General features: G+C 44.7%; 1 protein-coding gene across 4 annotated transcripts in view; it reads left to right on the forward strand.

Moving 5' to 3' along the window:
* The window catches only part of FANCC (FA complementation group C), a 2,294,314-nt gene that overhangs the window by 1,452,561 nt on the left and 823,169 nt on the right, over positions 1 to 18,584 (forward strand). For all 4 annotated transcript variants that reach the window (XM_069625705.1, XM_069625706.1, XM_069625707.1 and 1 more), the window contains one exon: positions 6,942 to 7,098. In XM_069625705.1, coding sequence (XP_069481806.1) covers positions 6,942 to 7,098 — 157 coding nt within the window. The remainder of the gene's footprint in view (positions 1 to 6,941; positions 7,099 to 18,584) is intronic.

Raw genomic sequence — 18,584 nt, forward strand, 5'->3', positions numbered from 1 at the left:
GAAATCTGCTCTTCCTCTGCTCCGGCACCCCTTCTGTGGTCACACTTACTAGTGAACTGCCAGCCTTGTGCCCCGCTTCTTCTACTGCTAGCTCTGCCGACCTTCCAGCATCTACAGAGCAATTCAGTTTTCTTTCTTTAAAATATTTTAAAATGATTTGTCCTCCCCTGATAGTTATTGAAAGAGGAGTTATAGGGTTTAACCTTTTGAGAGCCAGATGGGATGGGAAAAGTCTTATGCTTGCCTCTCCTTTTGGTATACTTTTGGCATTGTGGAGGATAATGGGGATTTAGGGGTATAAAAGATTGGTTCTTTGGGTTTAACACTATATTGAATCGCTTTTTCATTATTTACCTTTTCATCCTTAATAGGAGGCCCAGGTACATCAAAATGGCGATAAGCCAGTTCCTCCTCTAAGTCTGTGGTAAAAGTATTCCTCATCAAGGTGAAATACAATGTATCACCCTGTGAAATCTCCCTACCACCCTTGTTTCCACCCAGGTGATCCTCTCGCAGTACACCAACATCACAATTTTGATCAGGAAGCATCTGCCTTCTCCTGGCCACCTCGGAGGAGACTTTAAGCAGGTTTTTGGAGGGGGATCTGCAGGTTTCTCCTCCGTGGTCAGATGAATAAATTGGAAGAGCAGACAGAGACATAGCCAGAAGAGATGAGAAAATAAGGTTAAGGGAGGAACAAGAGATATGGGAGGGGGGAGAAGGGACAAATGCCAATTGTTAGGAATATCAAGAATACAGAGAACAGGAACAGCAGAGTGAGTTCAGGAAAGATGGAGATTCATGCGACCAAGAATTAGAAAAGGCAAACAGAGGTAGGCGAACAGAAAGAAGTTGGTCAAGTTCCTAATAAAAGGAAGCAATAGAACCAGGGTGCGCTACAGAAGAAGGAAGGTCACAGCCAAGGGGCCTTTAAAAAGCAAGTATTGGTAATCGAAGAAAATACTGGTCAGTCATGAGGGGAAGAAGAAAGCAAGGAAGAGGAACGATACAAGATACCTACCTCTCCTCCTTGGCCTGAAAGGTGAGGGCTATGACTGAACGCAGTAGGAGCAGTGGTAAGGCCAGAAGGAGTATCAGAGTTTGTGGGTGAGATCCATGTCTCCGTAAAACACGAAGTGTAGGTTGAGACGAAAGAACATATCAAAATCTGAATGGGTTTTCTTAGGGAGAGAGCGCACATTCCATGGGATACGTTGATAGGTAAGGGATGCTGCAGATAAGAAGGATAGAGGTTGGATAGGTTCTCAGAGGATCAATGCGGTGGAAAATAGTGAGCTGAATAGTAAGAGGGAATAGGAAAGGCCATAGAGGTCAGAGCGAGGAACTAGAAAATGAACAAAAAGAAATAACAGAGATGATATGAGAAAACAAGGGGTGGTACAAGCACTGAGGAGGGTGGAAGTCCTGGCTGGGTGTGCAATGGGATGGAAATATCGCAGCGAGAGAACTGCCAGAATATAAAGGTTGACTGCATGATTAGCCGGAGAAGGGATTCGGGAAACAGCAGGCAGCGACGTACATGGACTTCACCAGGTCTTCACCCCGGCAAGAGATCCTATTCCCTCTGGGTCAGGGGTGGGAGGGGCCAGGTTGTGACAGCACAGAGCAACTCCCAATGATGTTTCTGCAGATGACACTGCAGAGTGTCTTAGAGCCGAGCAGCGTCTCCCAGACTCAAGGAAAGACCGCATCCAGAGAGGGGCACAAGCGAGTCTGGAAACTGAGGCAAGTTAATTCAGCTCCTGCAACCCGGGGAGCCCTCTGCCCGGCAGCCCCTGTGGCTAACGGCCCCAAGGCAAAGCGCAGCTCCAACAGAGGCAGCTTCAGAAAGTGTCAGCAGGTGTCCGCAGGGGAAGCCAGTGAAGCCGACCAGCCGTCAACCAGCAGCAATCACAATAGTAAGTGTGGTATGGGTGGGGAGTAGAGAAATTACTATACGCCGTAAACCCCTGCCACTCAACTTTACCTAAGTCATACCTACATCATAACTGTGAATGTAAGAAATGCAACACCTATTTATAATTGCAAAACAATAGCCTGCATCACATTTAGATAGAATTGTGATGTCCCAACTAAGGATTGTGATTTATTAAGTAATCTAACATTTAGTGAGCTTTATGAATCCTTAGTCTGCGCCAGACCCAGACAGGATTAGGATTGTTAGCAATGCCACACTTGGTAAAACAAATGTGAACCGTAGCATACATCAAATCTAAACAGGATTGTGATTGTTGGCAATGCCACACTTGGTAAGAACTGTGAACCTTAGCATACATCGCATCTAGACAGGGTTGTGATTGTTAGCAATGCCACACTTAGTTAGAATTATGAGCTTTAGCCTGCGCCAGACCCAGATAGGATTGTGATTGTTAGCAGTGCCACACGTGGTAGCAACTGCGAACCTTAGCATATATTGTACACATGTCTCTGTGTACCCCGCTTTATTGCTCCCCATGCGGTTATGGTATTTCCCTATGTTCCACCCCTATCGCTGTAAGCCCACCCCTTGTCACTGTGTGAGCTCCCTGCCATCCTGTTCCCGTAATGTCACTATGTATCCCAATCTATTACCCATCCCTCTCGTCATGTGTGCCCACTGTGCCTGTATATGTTACTATATATCTGTATGCCCCCTCCTGTCACCGTAAACCAAGCCCACTGTCACTGTGCATCCGTGTGTCAACAAGATGAACCTCCACATCATATCATTATGCCTACTCTCTACTATGCACCATCACTCAAATAGAACACAGCTATACTCCTGACAAGTTCGGCCTAGCTGTTGACATATGAACACTATCCCACGAACACCTCAACACCCTAATAAAATGCAGCTATCCGATGACATTCCGGCCCAGCTGCTCACATAAGCATCCTTCAGGCCTAGCAAATCCCAGTCTGGATGTCCACCCACTAGACTGCACACATTCCAAATAATATCTTCAACACCACACCCAATGCTAGGATGCAGCTACTATACAGCTATTACATCAGCTGCACACATAACTGGGGCACCCACGCATTCTAAGACACCACCTCTCTCTACTGACCTGAACTGCGGTTCCCCAAGGGCGTTCAACCTACCAGCGCTTTGAGATCATACCAATGATGTATAGAGCGCTATGTAAATGCCAAGTAACTTAACATAACAAGTTGCTGGAGGCACTCCCACGCTGCACTGCAGCGATTTAACCGGATATCTTCATAGACTGCAGCTCAGGCACCCAACTGGCTCACCCAGAACGTTCTCACTCGAGCACTAATCGCCATTCTCCTGAGCTGTCAGTCGCACACTTGCATCAACATTCTAACACCATTCATAGATGGCAAGCCGGTCAGGACAACGTTTAGCAAGACACTACAGGGCTCTGAAACGTGTTTGCAGGACTGCTATGGGAATACTGTAACCTGGCCTTACTGGGCAAATATCTTTACTTTTACTTTAAACTATTTGTATAGCGCAACCCTGGACCCTTGGGCATTATGGCGCGAACAAGACACACACAGTGACAACAAAAGTCAGAGAGGCAGAACTAGTCAAAGAAAATCAATCAAAGCAGTGTCAGAGTTTTAAGAAAACAGCCAGGTTTTCAATTTTTTCTTAAAAAGATCTAAGGAAGCCTGGCCTCGGAGATCAAGAGGAAGCAGGTTCCAGGCTTTATGGGCTGCAATAAAAAAAAGCTCAATTTTCTACCTTCTTAGTTCTGCATCGGGGAAGAATGAGATAATTATTGTTGCTAGACCTGAGGGTTCTACTGTTGAAAATATTAGAGATGGGATCTTGCAGATACAAAGGCATAAGGCTAAGTCTGCATTTAAAAGTGATAACCAAGAGTCGGAACTGGGCCCGCGCCACCACATGGAGCCAATGCAGAGAACATCTGGACGCTGAAACATGGTCACAGCGAGATAGTCCAACGACCACTCTAACCATGCCATTTTGAACAACTTGAAGTCTATTAGTATCCACTTTGCAAAGACCGACCAAAAGACTACTACAGTAATCTATCTTTTCTGCCAATAATTGCTCTTGCAATAGTTTCTGCATTGGCCTGGGATATGAAGGGTCTAAGATGTGCCAGGAGTTTAACATAATAGACTGCTGCTGAAACAAGGCAACCAACATGTGCTTTCATGTTCAGCAGCTGATCTAAAACCACTCCTAGAATTTTTACTTTCATTTGCAGGATTATTTTTACCTCCCCCAAAAGAAAGCAGTTGTAGAAAGGCCCGAGTTTAAGCAACGTGGAGGGGAAGTCCAGAATCATGAGTTCTGTTTTGTCTCTGTTTAAGGCAAGATTGTTGCATATCATCCAATTCTCCACCAAAGTATAAACTCTATTAAGTTCATCTTGGTCAACCAACTCAAATGCTGCTGACAAATCTAATGATATTAAAAAAGATGATAGGCCCTTGTCAGTACTCTCCAGAAGCCTCGACTTCAACTCCAATAGTGAGGTCTCAGTTCCAAAACCTTGTCTAAATCCTAATTGATAGAGGTTAAAGAGGGGGAACATGTTTAGATGTTGAGAGATCTGGCTGTAGGCAATGCGATCAAGAGTTTATAACAGAAATAGCGAGTTTGTTATGGGACTGTAATTGAGCAGAACCTCCATAGCTAGATCAGGGTTTATTGGAATGGCGGAGACCCATGCTTCTTTATTATATCGGCAAGAACGTGACCCTCCAGAAAGGAGGAGTTAACAAATTTACAGATAGACTCCAAAAATAAGGGCAGACTCGATTTGATTATCATGGAAGAGCCCATCTCCTTTGCATCTAGTTGCCTTCAACTGTTCCACCACAACCGCCAGACCGTCGACCGAGATAGGGGAACAATGTAATTCGGGAATCGAGGAACATCTGCCAAAAGACTCCAACCCACCCCTACTTGAGGCTGAGGGTAGACAATCTGTTTTAAGGACTATGTCAGCCCTAATGCTATTTAACTTGTTTTGCATAGCATTTTGAATTTCCTGGCACCAGATTGCGTCCTTATTTTAAAAAGTGTGTTAACATTTGATTTGGCATTCTGAATTCTTGAATTTTGGAATTTATATTTTCGCTTCCACGATCGCCAATTTATAAGATTTAGCGGCTGCTTTATAAGCTACCATAGAACTAGAGCAAGGGTTTGCTTTCCATAGATGCAACAATTTAAGAGTTGAGGATTTTAATTTTTGGAGATCCGGTGAGAATCATGGTTTACTATTCTTTCCTTCAATATTTTTTCTTGGTTTCAGTGGAGCAAGAGAATTAGGGATAAAGTCCAAGTTCACCACAAAGGAATGGGACATTGCTGCCACTGACATGGAGTCAGCAAAGTTGATGGCAGAATCAATATTTTCTTGCGTAAATAGCTTCAGGTTTCTTGTCAGTGAAGCCTGTAATCTTTTGTTATTCAGTTTCTTAGGGAAAACTGCCATAATGGCAAAGTTCACAAAAGCATGGTCAGACCAGGGGCAGGGAGTGACCTGAAAATCGACACCCAATCTATAGTATGGCCCAAGTGATGAGTGGGAACATGAATTTTTTGTTCGAAAGCCAGGTCAGACAGAACCTGCTCTAATTCTGCCGCCAAAACATCATCGGCATGACCCAGCCAATAATTGAAATCTCCTGATAGAACACAGTGGGAATTTGGCTTAAGGGTGGCTACCAGATAGCAAGAAAGGGCCATGATGAAGTTTTCAGTTAAAGATGGAGGCCTGTAGATTAAAAGAAAATTCACAGTGGATTCTGTACTAAGACTTATTTTAATGTGCAAAGACTCAATAGCATCCATTATTTGGCCCCGTACTTCCCAGATACTAAAGCCAGCTTTAAAAATCAGGGCTACGCCACCCCCTCTACCTTCTAATCTGTCCTGTCGGAACATGGCATAACCCTCAGGTATAGCTATATTGAGGGATGGGCCGCAGCACTAGTACCCCAAGTTTCGGTCAGTGCGCAGATATCGATATTATTCTGTTCAATATAATCACACACCTCATCTGCCACTGCTATGTGAAGTGATCATGATATTAGGGTTGTCCAACTCCAGGCCTCGAGGGCTGGATCCATTTAGGATTTTCAGGACATCCCTCATTAATATTCATGAGATAAATTTGCATACAATGATTCTACATGTATGCACATTTTTGCTCACAAGAGATCCTGAAAACCCATCAGGTTTCTGGCCCTCGAGGCCTGGAGTTGGACAACCCTATGATAGATGGAAGTGATCATGCTCTTGAGAATGGTTCAAGCTCTTGGGCATTGTAGGCTAATGGTGTGAAATCCTCAGGTTTGTATGAAAATGTCATGATGCATTTTTACTAAACCTGGGCATGGTGTGCATGCATGGGCATTAGACGGTTCGTGATAGCAACCCCTCTCATATGATGTGAGTACAAGAGTTTATCGTGGTGGTACTAGACAAATGATGGGGGTTCCCTGGCCATTTAGCAGGCACATGTCCTCGCCTGGGCTATTCTTTAAATGACAATACAATCTCTATGTCAAAACAGTTGGCTTTGCCATTGCTTGTGTAATCTGCAACCTTGTTAAAATATGCTTTCCTGGGTGTGTAATGTGCCCAAAAAGAATTATCCCGATGCAGCGTTGATGCCTTCTGCTGCATCATTGGCGCATGTCAAAGGAATCCTGAAAAGTAAAGTTCACACTGCAGCACCATCTAGCTAAGGGTGGCTGTTACTGAAATTGCTCATGCCTGACTAGAAAGGGCATCGCCGCCTAACGGAGTTTGGTCACATTTTTGTTTTGCACTTTTAATGTTTTGATTAACATTATTGGACAGACTATTCCCCGTTTCTTGTTCTACTTACTTTCATCATCAAGTCATAAACTGCAATTACATGACGTGCCACACCGCAGAATCGTCTTTTAGCTTCTTCTGTCTGTCTCCCTTATAACTTAAGGAAGAAGATTGCCCTGTCGGAGTCGGCAGTCCTCGTTTTATGGCTTCGCCATCTTCCCAGTCTGGAGGCGGCAGCTCTGCACCTGATTGAAAGTTTACTTTCTAGCGAGGGGCGGTCACTGGAGGAGATGGAGCATATAATTGACGCTTCATTACTGGTAAGCTTTAAATGTGAACAGTTATGGATGAGGGGAGCAGCTGCCAAATTCCAAAACACATATAGATAATTGTTTGTGTCCGCATCATTTGAATGGAAACGTGCCTATGCAAGATATGCTGATATGAAGTGCTGCTCGGGTATGTCATTTCCTTTTTTCCTGCTCTTAGCGACTGACCAAAGTATGGTATTTTGAACAACTGTTGGCAGCTCTTCTGTCTGTACCACAAACTAACTGCTAAACATTTATGTGTTCCACGTATACTATGCGCCACGGAAACCGAACCAGTGAACACTAGCTAGAACCCCCCCCTCCTCCCTCATCCACTCACCAGTACACACTGACCCCGTCCGTACTCTAAATCTCTCCGGCCATGTTTTGCAACACAGTCCCCAGTCCAGCCCTGCTCGTTCTTCGGGCTGTGGCAAAGTACCTAGTGGGTGAAGCATAGGAGGGGACTTTGTATCCCTGGGGGTCTCTGAGAGCTCCTCTAGATTCCTCTCAGGGGCCCTCCTTACATGCCCTCAGTCACTGCTGCCAGGAAAGTTCCATAATGTCTCCCAACACAAAATCTCTCACGTGGCATGGGGGAGGGGAGCCTGTACTCATATTTTGAAGAAATGATATGGAGTGAGGGACCAAAAGTTCCGCGAGCACTGTCTGCAAATCCACCAGCCGAGCGGGACTGTGATAGCGCACATTGGATGCGCAAGCCCCAGTGCGGAACACATAGCGGAGCTTGATGAAAAATACAAAGCAGCCAGTAAAACAACACATACTATGCGTAGACGATCCACGTGCATATACTGAACCAAAGTGCCTAAACTCACATGCAGCATTGACAGCTGGAGCGCTAAATCATTCTGCTGCCAATACACTGGTGCCTGATCCCAAGATGGTGGTGAGGCACCTGAACATAAGTGGGAACAGGAACATTTCACATAGTAAAGAAATTGACCCATTTAGAACACATTACCTTACTGGAAACCGATCCACCGGCCAGCACTAAACCCTGTTAGTGCCCAAGTCAAACTATAGTCGGATCTAGAGCCTTTCCTCTGTGGTGTTCCGCAGAGGGCATGTCTATCGCCACCGCGCTTCAACATTTACATCAAACCATTGTGTGATGAAATAGAGAAACTGGGAGTCTTTTTTGCTAACTATGCAGATGACTTCCAGTTCTCTATGGAACTGAGTGGGGATTATGAAAATGACCAGGAAAAGCTAAATAAAATCCATATGCTCATTAAAGGCTGGATGTCCTCTAATTGGCTGTGTCTAAATGCTGCTAAAACCAAACTCATGGTGTATGGGTCCAAACATGCCCGTGATGAGTTAGGACTACAGGAGTTTCTGCATTGAAGGAGGTTGCATCTCCGTGACCGGCAAGGTCAAAACCCTTTGAATTTTCATGGAGGCATTGCTTAATGTGGATGCTCATGTCAAGTATGCAGTCAAAAACTCCAACTACTGTTAGAGTTCTGAGACAGATCTGCCCCCTGGTTATTCAGATAAACAGTGAGAAGTTGGTCCGGGCTATCTTTCTACCTCGACTTGACTACTGCAACTCACTGCTTGGAGGAGCAAGCAAGGAATGCATGAATAAGCTTCAAAAGATTCAAAATGATGCCATACACACAGTTTATAATATTGCACTGAGAGACCCGGTATCTACTGCCCACAGAGAGCTTCATTGGCTCTCTGTGGTAGCCAGAGTGCAGTTTAAGATACTCACGCTAGGTCATAAGTGTCTGTTTGGAACGGCACCATGGTATTTGAAGGAGAAACTAGAATTCCATAAGCCTGCTAGAAATCTTAGTTCCTCCAATGCACATGGTTTAATCGTCCAATGCTTCAAGAGAATCTGGGGCAATGGGTGGTATTTTCCTATCCTGATTGCACAGAACTGGAATGAGATCCTGCAAAAAGAAAATAACCATCTCATCTTTAGGAAACTTCTGAAAGCCAGACTATTTGCCTAGGTAGGCCTCCGCTATTGTTTTTCATCATGTTCTGTTTCTCCAAGGTGTCTATGTTCAGTGTAGCTCCTGGATGTCCATGGGATTTGGCGCTCCAGAAATACACAGAAATAGAAAAAATAGAAGTCTCCAGACTCAGAAGGAAATAGGGCAGTGTTTCCTGCGAGTTGGTCAGAAAGCAGAGTGAGAAGCAAGTGAAGTAGAGGGAGCATGAGGTGTGGCCATGCCGATCGAGCCACACTGTAAGAGAGTTGGAAAATAGAAAGTGGCTAAGTCAATAGGCCAACACTGGCATGGTAAACTAAAACAATGCTCCTGACCCAGACGATTGGCATGATCCAGAGGACACTTGAGAGTGAGTTGGCAATGTGTCTACTGGATCGGCAACTTGAAGCATCTGTGTGCTAGATGGCATTACCAATAAAATATCTCAGACCAAATAACCTGACAGACTCTGAGGAGATGGTAAAATACTGCTTTAATCTCAAGAATTAAAGCAGGGCGAGTAAACGCTCATTAAATTGACTTGTGCAGGATCACAATGTATTTCTGGTTATATTTAGTTTATATAATTCTAGATGCGTCATCTATGACGTCACCCTATTTGGCAAACTGCAAAAACATATCGAGGGGTGAGATTGGATTAGGAGGTCATGTCTACCCATAGAATATATGTATCAAGACTGGCAGGAGGAGAGAGTATCAACACTATTCCCCCTGAACCACAGAAGCCAAATAGATCGACCCCTCCCGCCATGGTTGGCACGGGTGCCTGGATTTTGAGTAACAGGTACGCATGTGGCAGCCAATGGGGGGGGGGGAGAGGGATTAGAGAGAGGTTGTGGATAGGGAGGGGGAATGAGGGAAACTGGAAAAAGGGTAAGGGAAACGTAATTGGATAGGTATGGGGGAAGTTAGGAAAAGACAACTCATCTAGACCAACATTATACACCTACACCAGCTAGAGCAGATGCCAGGCACTCGTATCAAGAACCTCCCCCTGAACCAGAACCTAAATCCTAACCTAGAAAACTAACCCTAGACCCTACTACTGGCAATGGGTAGCACATGAGCCATAAGCAAGAACATGACAAAACGGGACTGTGACCTTGACAGCGCATAACATGGAACTTGTTACACCATGGAAGCACATGACGGCGAAAAGGTTAGGGCATGAAGCACACATATTGACATGATAGCAAGCGGAATGGAACTTGTTTCCTCTTCTAGTGGAAAGACAACACACATGGCCCTTCGGGCAAGGAAAAGCAAAACATGGTAGTTCATTACATTCAGGGGTTCGTTCCCACTTTGTGTGCTACTAGATACGGACCCCTCTCCTTTCATGTCATGACTATGTGCTCAAAATGTTCAGATAGTCTAGTACCACAACCTAGCCTCCGTGTTTGCCCCCAGTGCTCTCTCATCCATGAGCAACCACCAAACTTCTGTGGCTACACAAGACAGTCCACTCTTCTGCGATGCTGTGAAGCATGCAACCGTAATCACACTGGTAGGCATAAGCTGGAAGCCACCCAAACTCCCATGAGCATACACCATAAACATGTAGAACCTTAGCAAGGCACGTATCTGAGTGTCCGAGGGTCTCGCAGGATGCCTCGGACCAGAAGATGTAGGGGGAAAAGAAAAGCTGCGTTGTGGAACCTTTCACCACCGCGACCCAGGCTGCAAAGACTTCGGCATTCCTTCGCTGTTGCAAACTAGTTCAGAATTCCTCCTACATGCCGCCGTGACCACCCATGCTGGATAACGCTCACTATTCTTAGAGAGGCACAGCTCCACCCTACTGATGAGGTCCAACCAGACCGAAACATATGTCTGGGGTTGCTGATGGTACTCTTGTTCAGAGGAGAATTGCCTAGCATTTCAGTGCTGGACTGCCCCAGGGCAGGACAAAGACTGATACGTTTAGGATATTTCTTCTCTGTGAAAGATAGTGAGCTAAAGACTCTGGGTAAGTCTCTCGTAACCATGACTAATGTCTGATAGAGGGACTTCCAGGACCCCCCTTGTTAATTTACCAGATATAGTGTGGTCTGGCGCCACGTGGGTGCTCACTCGAAGGTCTGTTTGGTGCCCCCTGCCACTCCCATCCCCCTTGAGCGGGGAGGAATTGGTGAACGGTGAAATGGAAGTGGTCCTGCAGCGGGTTACGTAGAAGCCTGTGCACATTCGAAAGTATTTGATTGTAAACAGGAATTGGTCAGAGCCTGGCTGAGGGTGACTACTTGTAGAAAAGGGGTCTGTGCCCGGAAGAGGGTGGGTCCTGGGTGAACAACGCACAATAAGATTGTTGTGGCAAATGTGAACCCGATTGAGGGATGCTTACAAATTGAAGTTGGTTTGAGCCCGATTGAGGGAGGCTAATGGTGAAAGGAGGGGAATCCAGGGTAAAGAGTAAATCGCCCTACGTGAATATTGAGAAAGGAACCTTCCTTCATTGTTCATGGGACATTAGGTTCCTCTGAGGCAAGAGCCTTTGCAATAAAGTGACTTGGGCACAGCAGGCCCCTGATGTTGGAAAAAGCAACTGTGACCTTGTGCCGGAGAAGCCCAGGAGTGTGCTGTGCTCAAGTGACCCACCTTGTCCCATGCTCAGAACGTGGGGAAGGGAGGCCCTGGCCTAAACATCCTGATTTATCATTTTGTGAACACTTCTTTCTTGTTGTGAACATTATCCCACACTATTTTGTAGCATAGCAGTAAGGATTGGCAATAGGTTTTTAGTATAGGCCATTTTTATTTGACTAGACTCCAGTAGGACTGTGTTATTATTTTTTGATGGTCATAGCTTGCTCCCATCGTAGATTTAGGGTAAGAGATGCATTTTTCACACCCTTGATACAAGTTCATTAAACACCCTTGAACTGTGATCACTTGTGTCTGTCTGACTTTAATACCATCCCATTCTTAAAAAGGACAATTCAAAATGAAGGAATGAATAAGAGTGAATAGGAGAGACACAGAGACAAAGCCTTCTTGGGAAACACCAAAGGAGAAAGAAGAAATAGGAGAGTACATACTAGCCAAAGACACTGATGAGTGACGATTTGAGAAAGGACGAAAACCAAGTAAGAGCGGTACTTTCAGCTCCAAGAGAAGAACAAATAAAATAATTATTTTTTTATTTACTTTATTTATTTGTATTTGGCCGACAGCCCGTGGCCATTAGGCACAGACAAAAAGACAAGGAAAGACAAAAGACGGACAGTGATCACAGGACAAATGCATATACCAGAGTTGTTATGAAATTTCAAGGCCAGAGAGGAGTTCTCTTACTATGGTTTACTTGAAGAGGAAAGTTTTAAGCTTCTTCCGGAAGGAGGAGTGATTAGACTCCAGCCTAAGGCTGGTCGGAAGTTTGTTCCAGCTGACTGCTGTGCGGTTAGGAAATGCTCTACCCATACCGTGTTCTTTTTTGTGCTTCATGGCAGTTATTAGTCCCTTGGCTTCTGATCTTAGTGCTCTGGGAGGGTTATGGAAGGTGATTTTTGATTTCAGGTAGGCTGGTGCTTTTCCGTACAGACATTTGTGTGTCAGGCACAAGGACTTAAATTGTATGCAGTCTTCCATTCTCAACCAGTGGAGTTCACGTCTAGCTTCACTGATATGTTCAGTTCTTGCTTTTTGTTTTGATCAATTGGAATTTGTGCATACTTTGTTTACTGGCGCCTGCAAGGAGCGTGTTTCCATAGTCAAGACGCGATAAGATGGTGGCTCTAGCTATATTTAGTGCAGTTTTTTCACTGAGCAGGGGTCTAATTGCTTTGAGCAATCTGATGTAGTAGGACCAATTTTTTCTAACGTACATGGCTTGAGCGTCTGCGTTCAGGGAGGCTTCTAAAGTCATGCCAAGTGTTTTAACCTTGCCTGAGACCTCAATACGGGATCATTGATTTTAAATGCCTGGTAGTCTGATGAAAGTTTGGCTCGTGCCTGGGTGAAGACCATTAACTCGGTTTTATTGCTGTTTAAGCACATCCAATTATTATCCATCCAATCTTCTATATTTTTGTAGAGGTCATTCAATGCTGTACTATCCTTGGCGTAGTCCCCACTCAGTTCTGTGACTAGGTGAGTGTCGTCAGCGTAGTTGGCAAAAAACACCTGGAGATGATCTAGTAACTCACACAAGAATCGAATGTACAGATTGAAAAGCAGTGGTGAAAGTCTGGCTCCCTGCGGTATGCCACAGAAGATGTTGGAGTCAGACGAGAATTTATCTCCCCAATGTACTAGAGAGATTCTGTTCTCGAGGAAAGAGGACAGCCAACTTATTGCTTCCTTGGAACAGTTAACAACTTTATCGACTGCTTGATGAAGTAGCTGGTGATCTAACAGATTGAACGCAGCACTGAGATCCAACAGGACTAGCAGGCCAGCCGTTCCCTTGTCCATAATTTCTAACATTTTGGTCTGCAAGTCCAACATTGCTGTCCCAGTGCTGTGTACGGCACGAAAACCCGATTGTTGTGGGTGTACGATCTCTTCAAGGTTCAACGTATTCCTGAAGCTGTGCGGTTGCATTCTTATCCATGACTTTAAGAATAAAGATACAGGTCGTGATAGGTTTTAGGTTATTGGGATCGCGTTGGTCTAGGTTTTTTTTTACCAGAGGTGTAATGGTGACCGTCTTTATATTTTTTGGTACTGTTTGATCACGAAAGGAAGTGTTTACTATTTTAGTGAGTATTGCAGCAAATATGTCAGAATGATCTTGGGGGGGCGGTGAGTTTGTTTTCCGCACAGGAGGATGATTTCATTGACGCCAGAGTTTTCAGCATGACTTCAGTAGAAGTTTGCTGGAACTGGAATTTCTCCTTGCCTTCGGTGATCGTCATTGCTACCGGTTGGCTGGGTTTAGGTTTCTTGGCTTGAGCGGATGCTATGCGTTCTCTAGCTTTGATGATTTTATTAACAAAAACCCTGCCTGTGTATTCTCACATTCCAATTGGGATGGGGTGAAGGCAGGGGCCAATGCCTGCAGCTTGTCTATGGATTTGAGAATTTCAAAGAGTTTACTAGCTGAATTTGAGGAAGCTACGATTTCACTATTAAAGTAGTTCTTCTTAGCCTCATTGATGTGATTCTTGTAGGATTTTTCTGTTTTTCCAGCTAGTCTTATAACAGTCGTTGGGTTCTTCAGCCAACGTGCTTCACTGCATTTTTTTTTCCTTTTTAGGATTGCCAGTTCAGAAGTGAACCTTTTTTGGTGGTTGGAGTTAGGTCTGACCGTTTTATCCTGGTTAGGAGCTTTCTGATTTATTAGTATGAGCACCTGCTGATCATATTTTTCGATGATGGTATCACAGGAGTCATTTTCATTAATGTCGGCTAAGATGCCGTTTACACAGAGTTGTAAGTCAGATCTCTCAATGTTTTTGAAGTTTCTAGAGACAACTTTCTTTGCTTCATTTACGGGTTTCTTAATCGGTATGGGTAAATGTAGGTTAAAGGATACTTTATAATGGTCAGTCCATATGCAGGGGGTTGTCACATAGTTGTCCGTCTCTATGTTAGCGATGACCCAATCCAGTTGGTGACCATTGGACATGGTAAGATCTGAGTTTGTTACATTAAACTGTATTTTTTGCAGGTTTGTTTTAAGGAAGATAGCTTCTTTATCTTTTGGGTCTCCACACCATTGATTTAAGTCTCCAAAGATGATCGTGGATTTATTTTGACCTTTCAGTGAGTTAGCAAGATGAATAAGTCCATCATTGAACTCAGAGTCTAATGAAGGCGGTCTGTAAATAAGTATAAAATTGATACAGTTGCTGTCTGTCGGGCAATATTTTAGATGTAGTGTCTCGCAACCTGTACATAGTGATGTGGTTGGAAACACGGGCAGTGAATCTTGTGTGTTATTATGGCTACCGTCCCACCCCCCTTTGGCATTGCCAAAGTGCATGTTGGTCCTATAGGGTCTTGTAACCACGTCTCCGTGATACACATAATATTAATATTCTCAGTCAGTATCAAATCGTGTACACATAAGGCATTTTGGTTGAGGGAGCGGGTGTTCAGTAGACATATTTTTTGGTCTTTGATAGTCAGGTGAGTAGGAGTAGGAGTTTCATCATTAGATTTACATTTGGTTACTGGCCTGATAGTCTTGTAAGTGGGGGCTTATGATTGCGCCTTGTGTACTGCTGTCAGCGTACATGGGGTCTCTGGTTTGACTTCTAAGTCAGAATCAGGAGCCGGAACCCACCACGTCACTGTGGACTCTGTCTAGAGTCTCCAGTGCTCGCGCATGTATAGCTTCTGTCCTTTGGAGATCGTGTAGGTTGGACAAGAGTTCATTCAGTTTTTAAATTCCCATACTTACCTAGCTTAAGTATCTTGGAGCTACAGGGCGGTAAGGGAGCAGAGTTGCTGGCCGAGGGCGACGGGGACGACGAGGACCGGCTTGCCTCTGAAGCGCCAGCACTGAAGAGCCTGACGTTTCAGAATAAAGCCTGCAGGTGCTCTTGGGAGCTGTAGTTCCTGATTGCAGAGTACAAACAAAACCGGTCAAAATATGAGGGCTTACTTGTTGCCAATCTCAATCAAACTAAGATGGGTAATTACAACAGTAATTACCAGCTGGTGATGTCTAGATGTGGAGCCTCATTCAGCTACAAATGCAGCAGTCACACAACAAGTATTGCGAGGTGCACACAAATCATAAAAGTTAGGTTTCCCCTGTAGGAGCTAAATCTGTCAATCTTGCACTAAGAAGGCAGTATTAGGTAACTTAGTTATTCAATTCTTCCCAGGAATATTCAACAGTACCCCACACTACAACGTAGTCTAACCTCTGGTCCACAGTATCAAACGTTGCTGATAGGTCTAGTAATATAAGAAGTGAGGTTAGTTGGAGAGTTTAGAATGTTGGGAAGTAGTGAAACATTTAGTAATGTGAAGATGAGCAGTTTCAGTCGAGTAAGCAGGTTGAAAGCCAAATTGTGAGCAAGAAAGATGAGAATTCTACACCCTCCATCCTTCTCCTAGACCTCAGTGCCCAAAAACCTATGAGATCAGTGTCCAGGTTCACAACTAAATGATTGGCCTCAGGCTGGCCCTGCAGGCAGAGGCTTCCCGACATCGTTTTTCGGACCCATGGTTTATTTCAGAGGTTTCTGTTGGATTTCGGCTTGTTCTTTCATCGGTTCCACCTTCTCCACCCTGCTCTTCAAATGGGGTCCCCAGCAATTTTGCTGGAGGTGTCCAAGTTCGTTCTCATGATAAGAGCAGTGGGAATGGACCTAACCCTAGAGACTGGACTATGCTTTTATTTTTGCTTCTTTTCAGTAAAGAAAAACTAGGCGGGTCTGATAGCGCTGAAACTATCTTATTCCAACCTATTGCTCACTCTAGCCGACGCCAGTACAGATTGCAGAAACCCTTTCTGCAGGGGATTGGTTATCTGTTGACCGTGAGGATGCATATCTAAATGTTCTGATATGGCAATCACTCCTCAAATATCTGATATGAATGGTGTTGCGGGAGCTCTGAGGTCCAGGGGTATACATGACTACCCATATTTGTAATACTTGTTGGTGAGAGAGTCATTGTTGATGATTTTGTGGTCCCTTCAGACTCTTTCTCAGCTTCCTTTTAAATTTAAACCTATCAAAGTCAGAGCCCTCTCCTGTGCAAAGTCTGACCTTCATATGGTTTCAACGGGACACTGTTCAGGTCAAAGTGTTCCGTGCTAAGGAAAAGGTGATGGACATCCTTTCGGTGGGCAGACATTTCCCAGGCAGCTCGAGCACTTCAGCATGGCGTACTAGAGATAACTGGGTCTTTTGGCAAAGGGCATTCTTTTGGTACCTTTCGCCAGGCTCAATATTAGACATTTTCAACCACATTGCTGGTCTCAGGAGAATTGCATCCAGTCAGCCAGGATTCCTGTTCGGAACAACCTGTGTCAGGACCTTCTCAGGTAGATTGAGACTCAACCTGACAGTGGGGGCTGTCTAAAGGCTTCTCCTTACACCATGGTGGTAACAACAGATTCCTCCCTGGAAGTCTGTGGAAGTTCCTTTCCAGGAAATCTGGCCCATGGCTTTTGGTCCGAGAATGACCTCTACATCACGTACATTTGCCTGAAACTTAAGGGCAGGGTGATGCTGATTCTGATGGACAGCACCAATTCGCTATTCTCTGTCAATTAACAAACATGGAGGAAAGGGACCCCCTGTTCTTTTGCCGGTTAGCCATAGAGTTGCAGGAGTGGATCCTTCAGCATCAGATTTTCCTTGAAGCAATTCACCTCTGAGGCGAACTCAACACTGAGGCATGCTCAGTGCAAGGAACCACAAATGCTAGCTCAATCCTGGGATGATTCTGGGGCTCTCATCTCTGGGGGTGTCTGCTGATGGCCCTTTTTCAATTAGTGCCATCTGTAATTCCCGGACTTTCACCTCGTGGATTGTTAGAAGGAAGAAGCCACAAGGGGATGTATTCCAGAACGATTGGAGCGATTTTATGTTTTATATTTTTCATCCCATTCTTTCCCCAGTGAGTGATAACCAAGTTCAGATAATGCCAGCCAGTAAACAAAGATTCTCATATCCCCTTCTGTCCAGTGGCAGTATGGTTCTCAGCCCTGCTCAGCTTTGCCACTGGGTCTGATCTTCTTCCGTCTGATTCAGGATCCACTGTACCAGTGGGGCAGTTCGGGCCTTCACCCTTTCCCCTCAATTAACTTTAGCGAGTTATTTTCTGAAGAATTTACTCTTCGTCACCTAGTTATGTCACAAGTGAAACTAAAGATAATTCAGGCAGCCAGGGAAACGCTCCATGCACAACCAGTACAAGAGCAATTGGACTTGCTTCTGCCACTGAGCAGCCAGTAAAGGCATCAGTCCACTGTCATGGCAGCTGGACAATGCGCTCTTCCAAAGCTTACCTGCAGCAGTGCGTCACTCAGCTTGATACATTCAGTACATAATTGTCTAGAGAAGTTGAGATGCGCACTAATTTTCTTCAGCTAGTGCCATTTTGAAGAAGCATTTGGAGGGACCCACTCGGCATTTCCCTCTAGTCAGGAGACCCCATCATGCAAGGGTTCTTTATATGGATCCTGGAATCCACAGATTCCCAGGGTTGTCACATGGAAATCTTTGCTCCTGGCCACCTCAGCTTCCAACAGGTGGGTCAGTAAAATCCATGCCTTTTCAGCACAGGGACGTCATTTAGGGGTCACCAGCGGTCGCAACTGCGACCTCTGATTTCTCCTTTGCGACCTCTGTGGTCACCCTTGCGACCTGAGTTTTTTTTTTTTCTTTTCAATTTCTTTTTTTTGTAATGTAAGCTCATGGGCTGTGGCCAGTACCATGTGGCTTTTTAGTTCTGCAGTGGCTGGCTTTCTTGTTAAAGCCCCTTAAAAAATAGAAGTAAAAGAAGAAAAGGAGTGACACAAGTCTAACACTTTCAGCACTGACCCTAAATAAGAAAGATTAGGAATACCAAATAATGTGTCTTTCTGGAATTCTA

Source organism: Ambystoma mexicanum, chromosome 6p (genome assembly GCF_040938575.1).
Source record: "Ambystoma mexicanum isolate Mex_15411 chromosome 6p, UKY_AmexF1_1, whole genome shotgun sequence".
NCBI classification, from domain to species: domain Eukaryota; kingdom Metazoa; phylum Chordata; class Amphibia; order Caudata; family Ambystomatidae; genus Ambystoma; species Ambystoma mexicanum.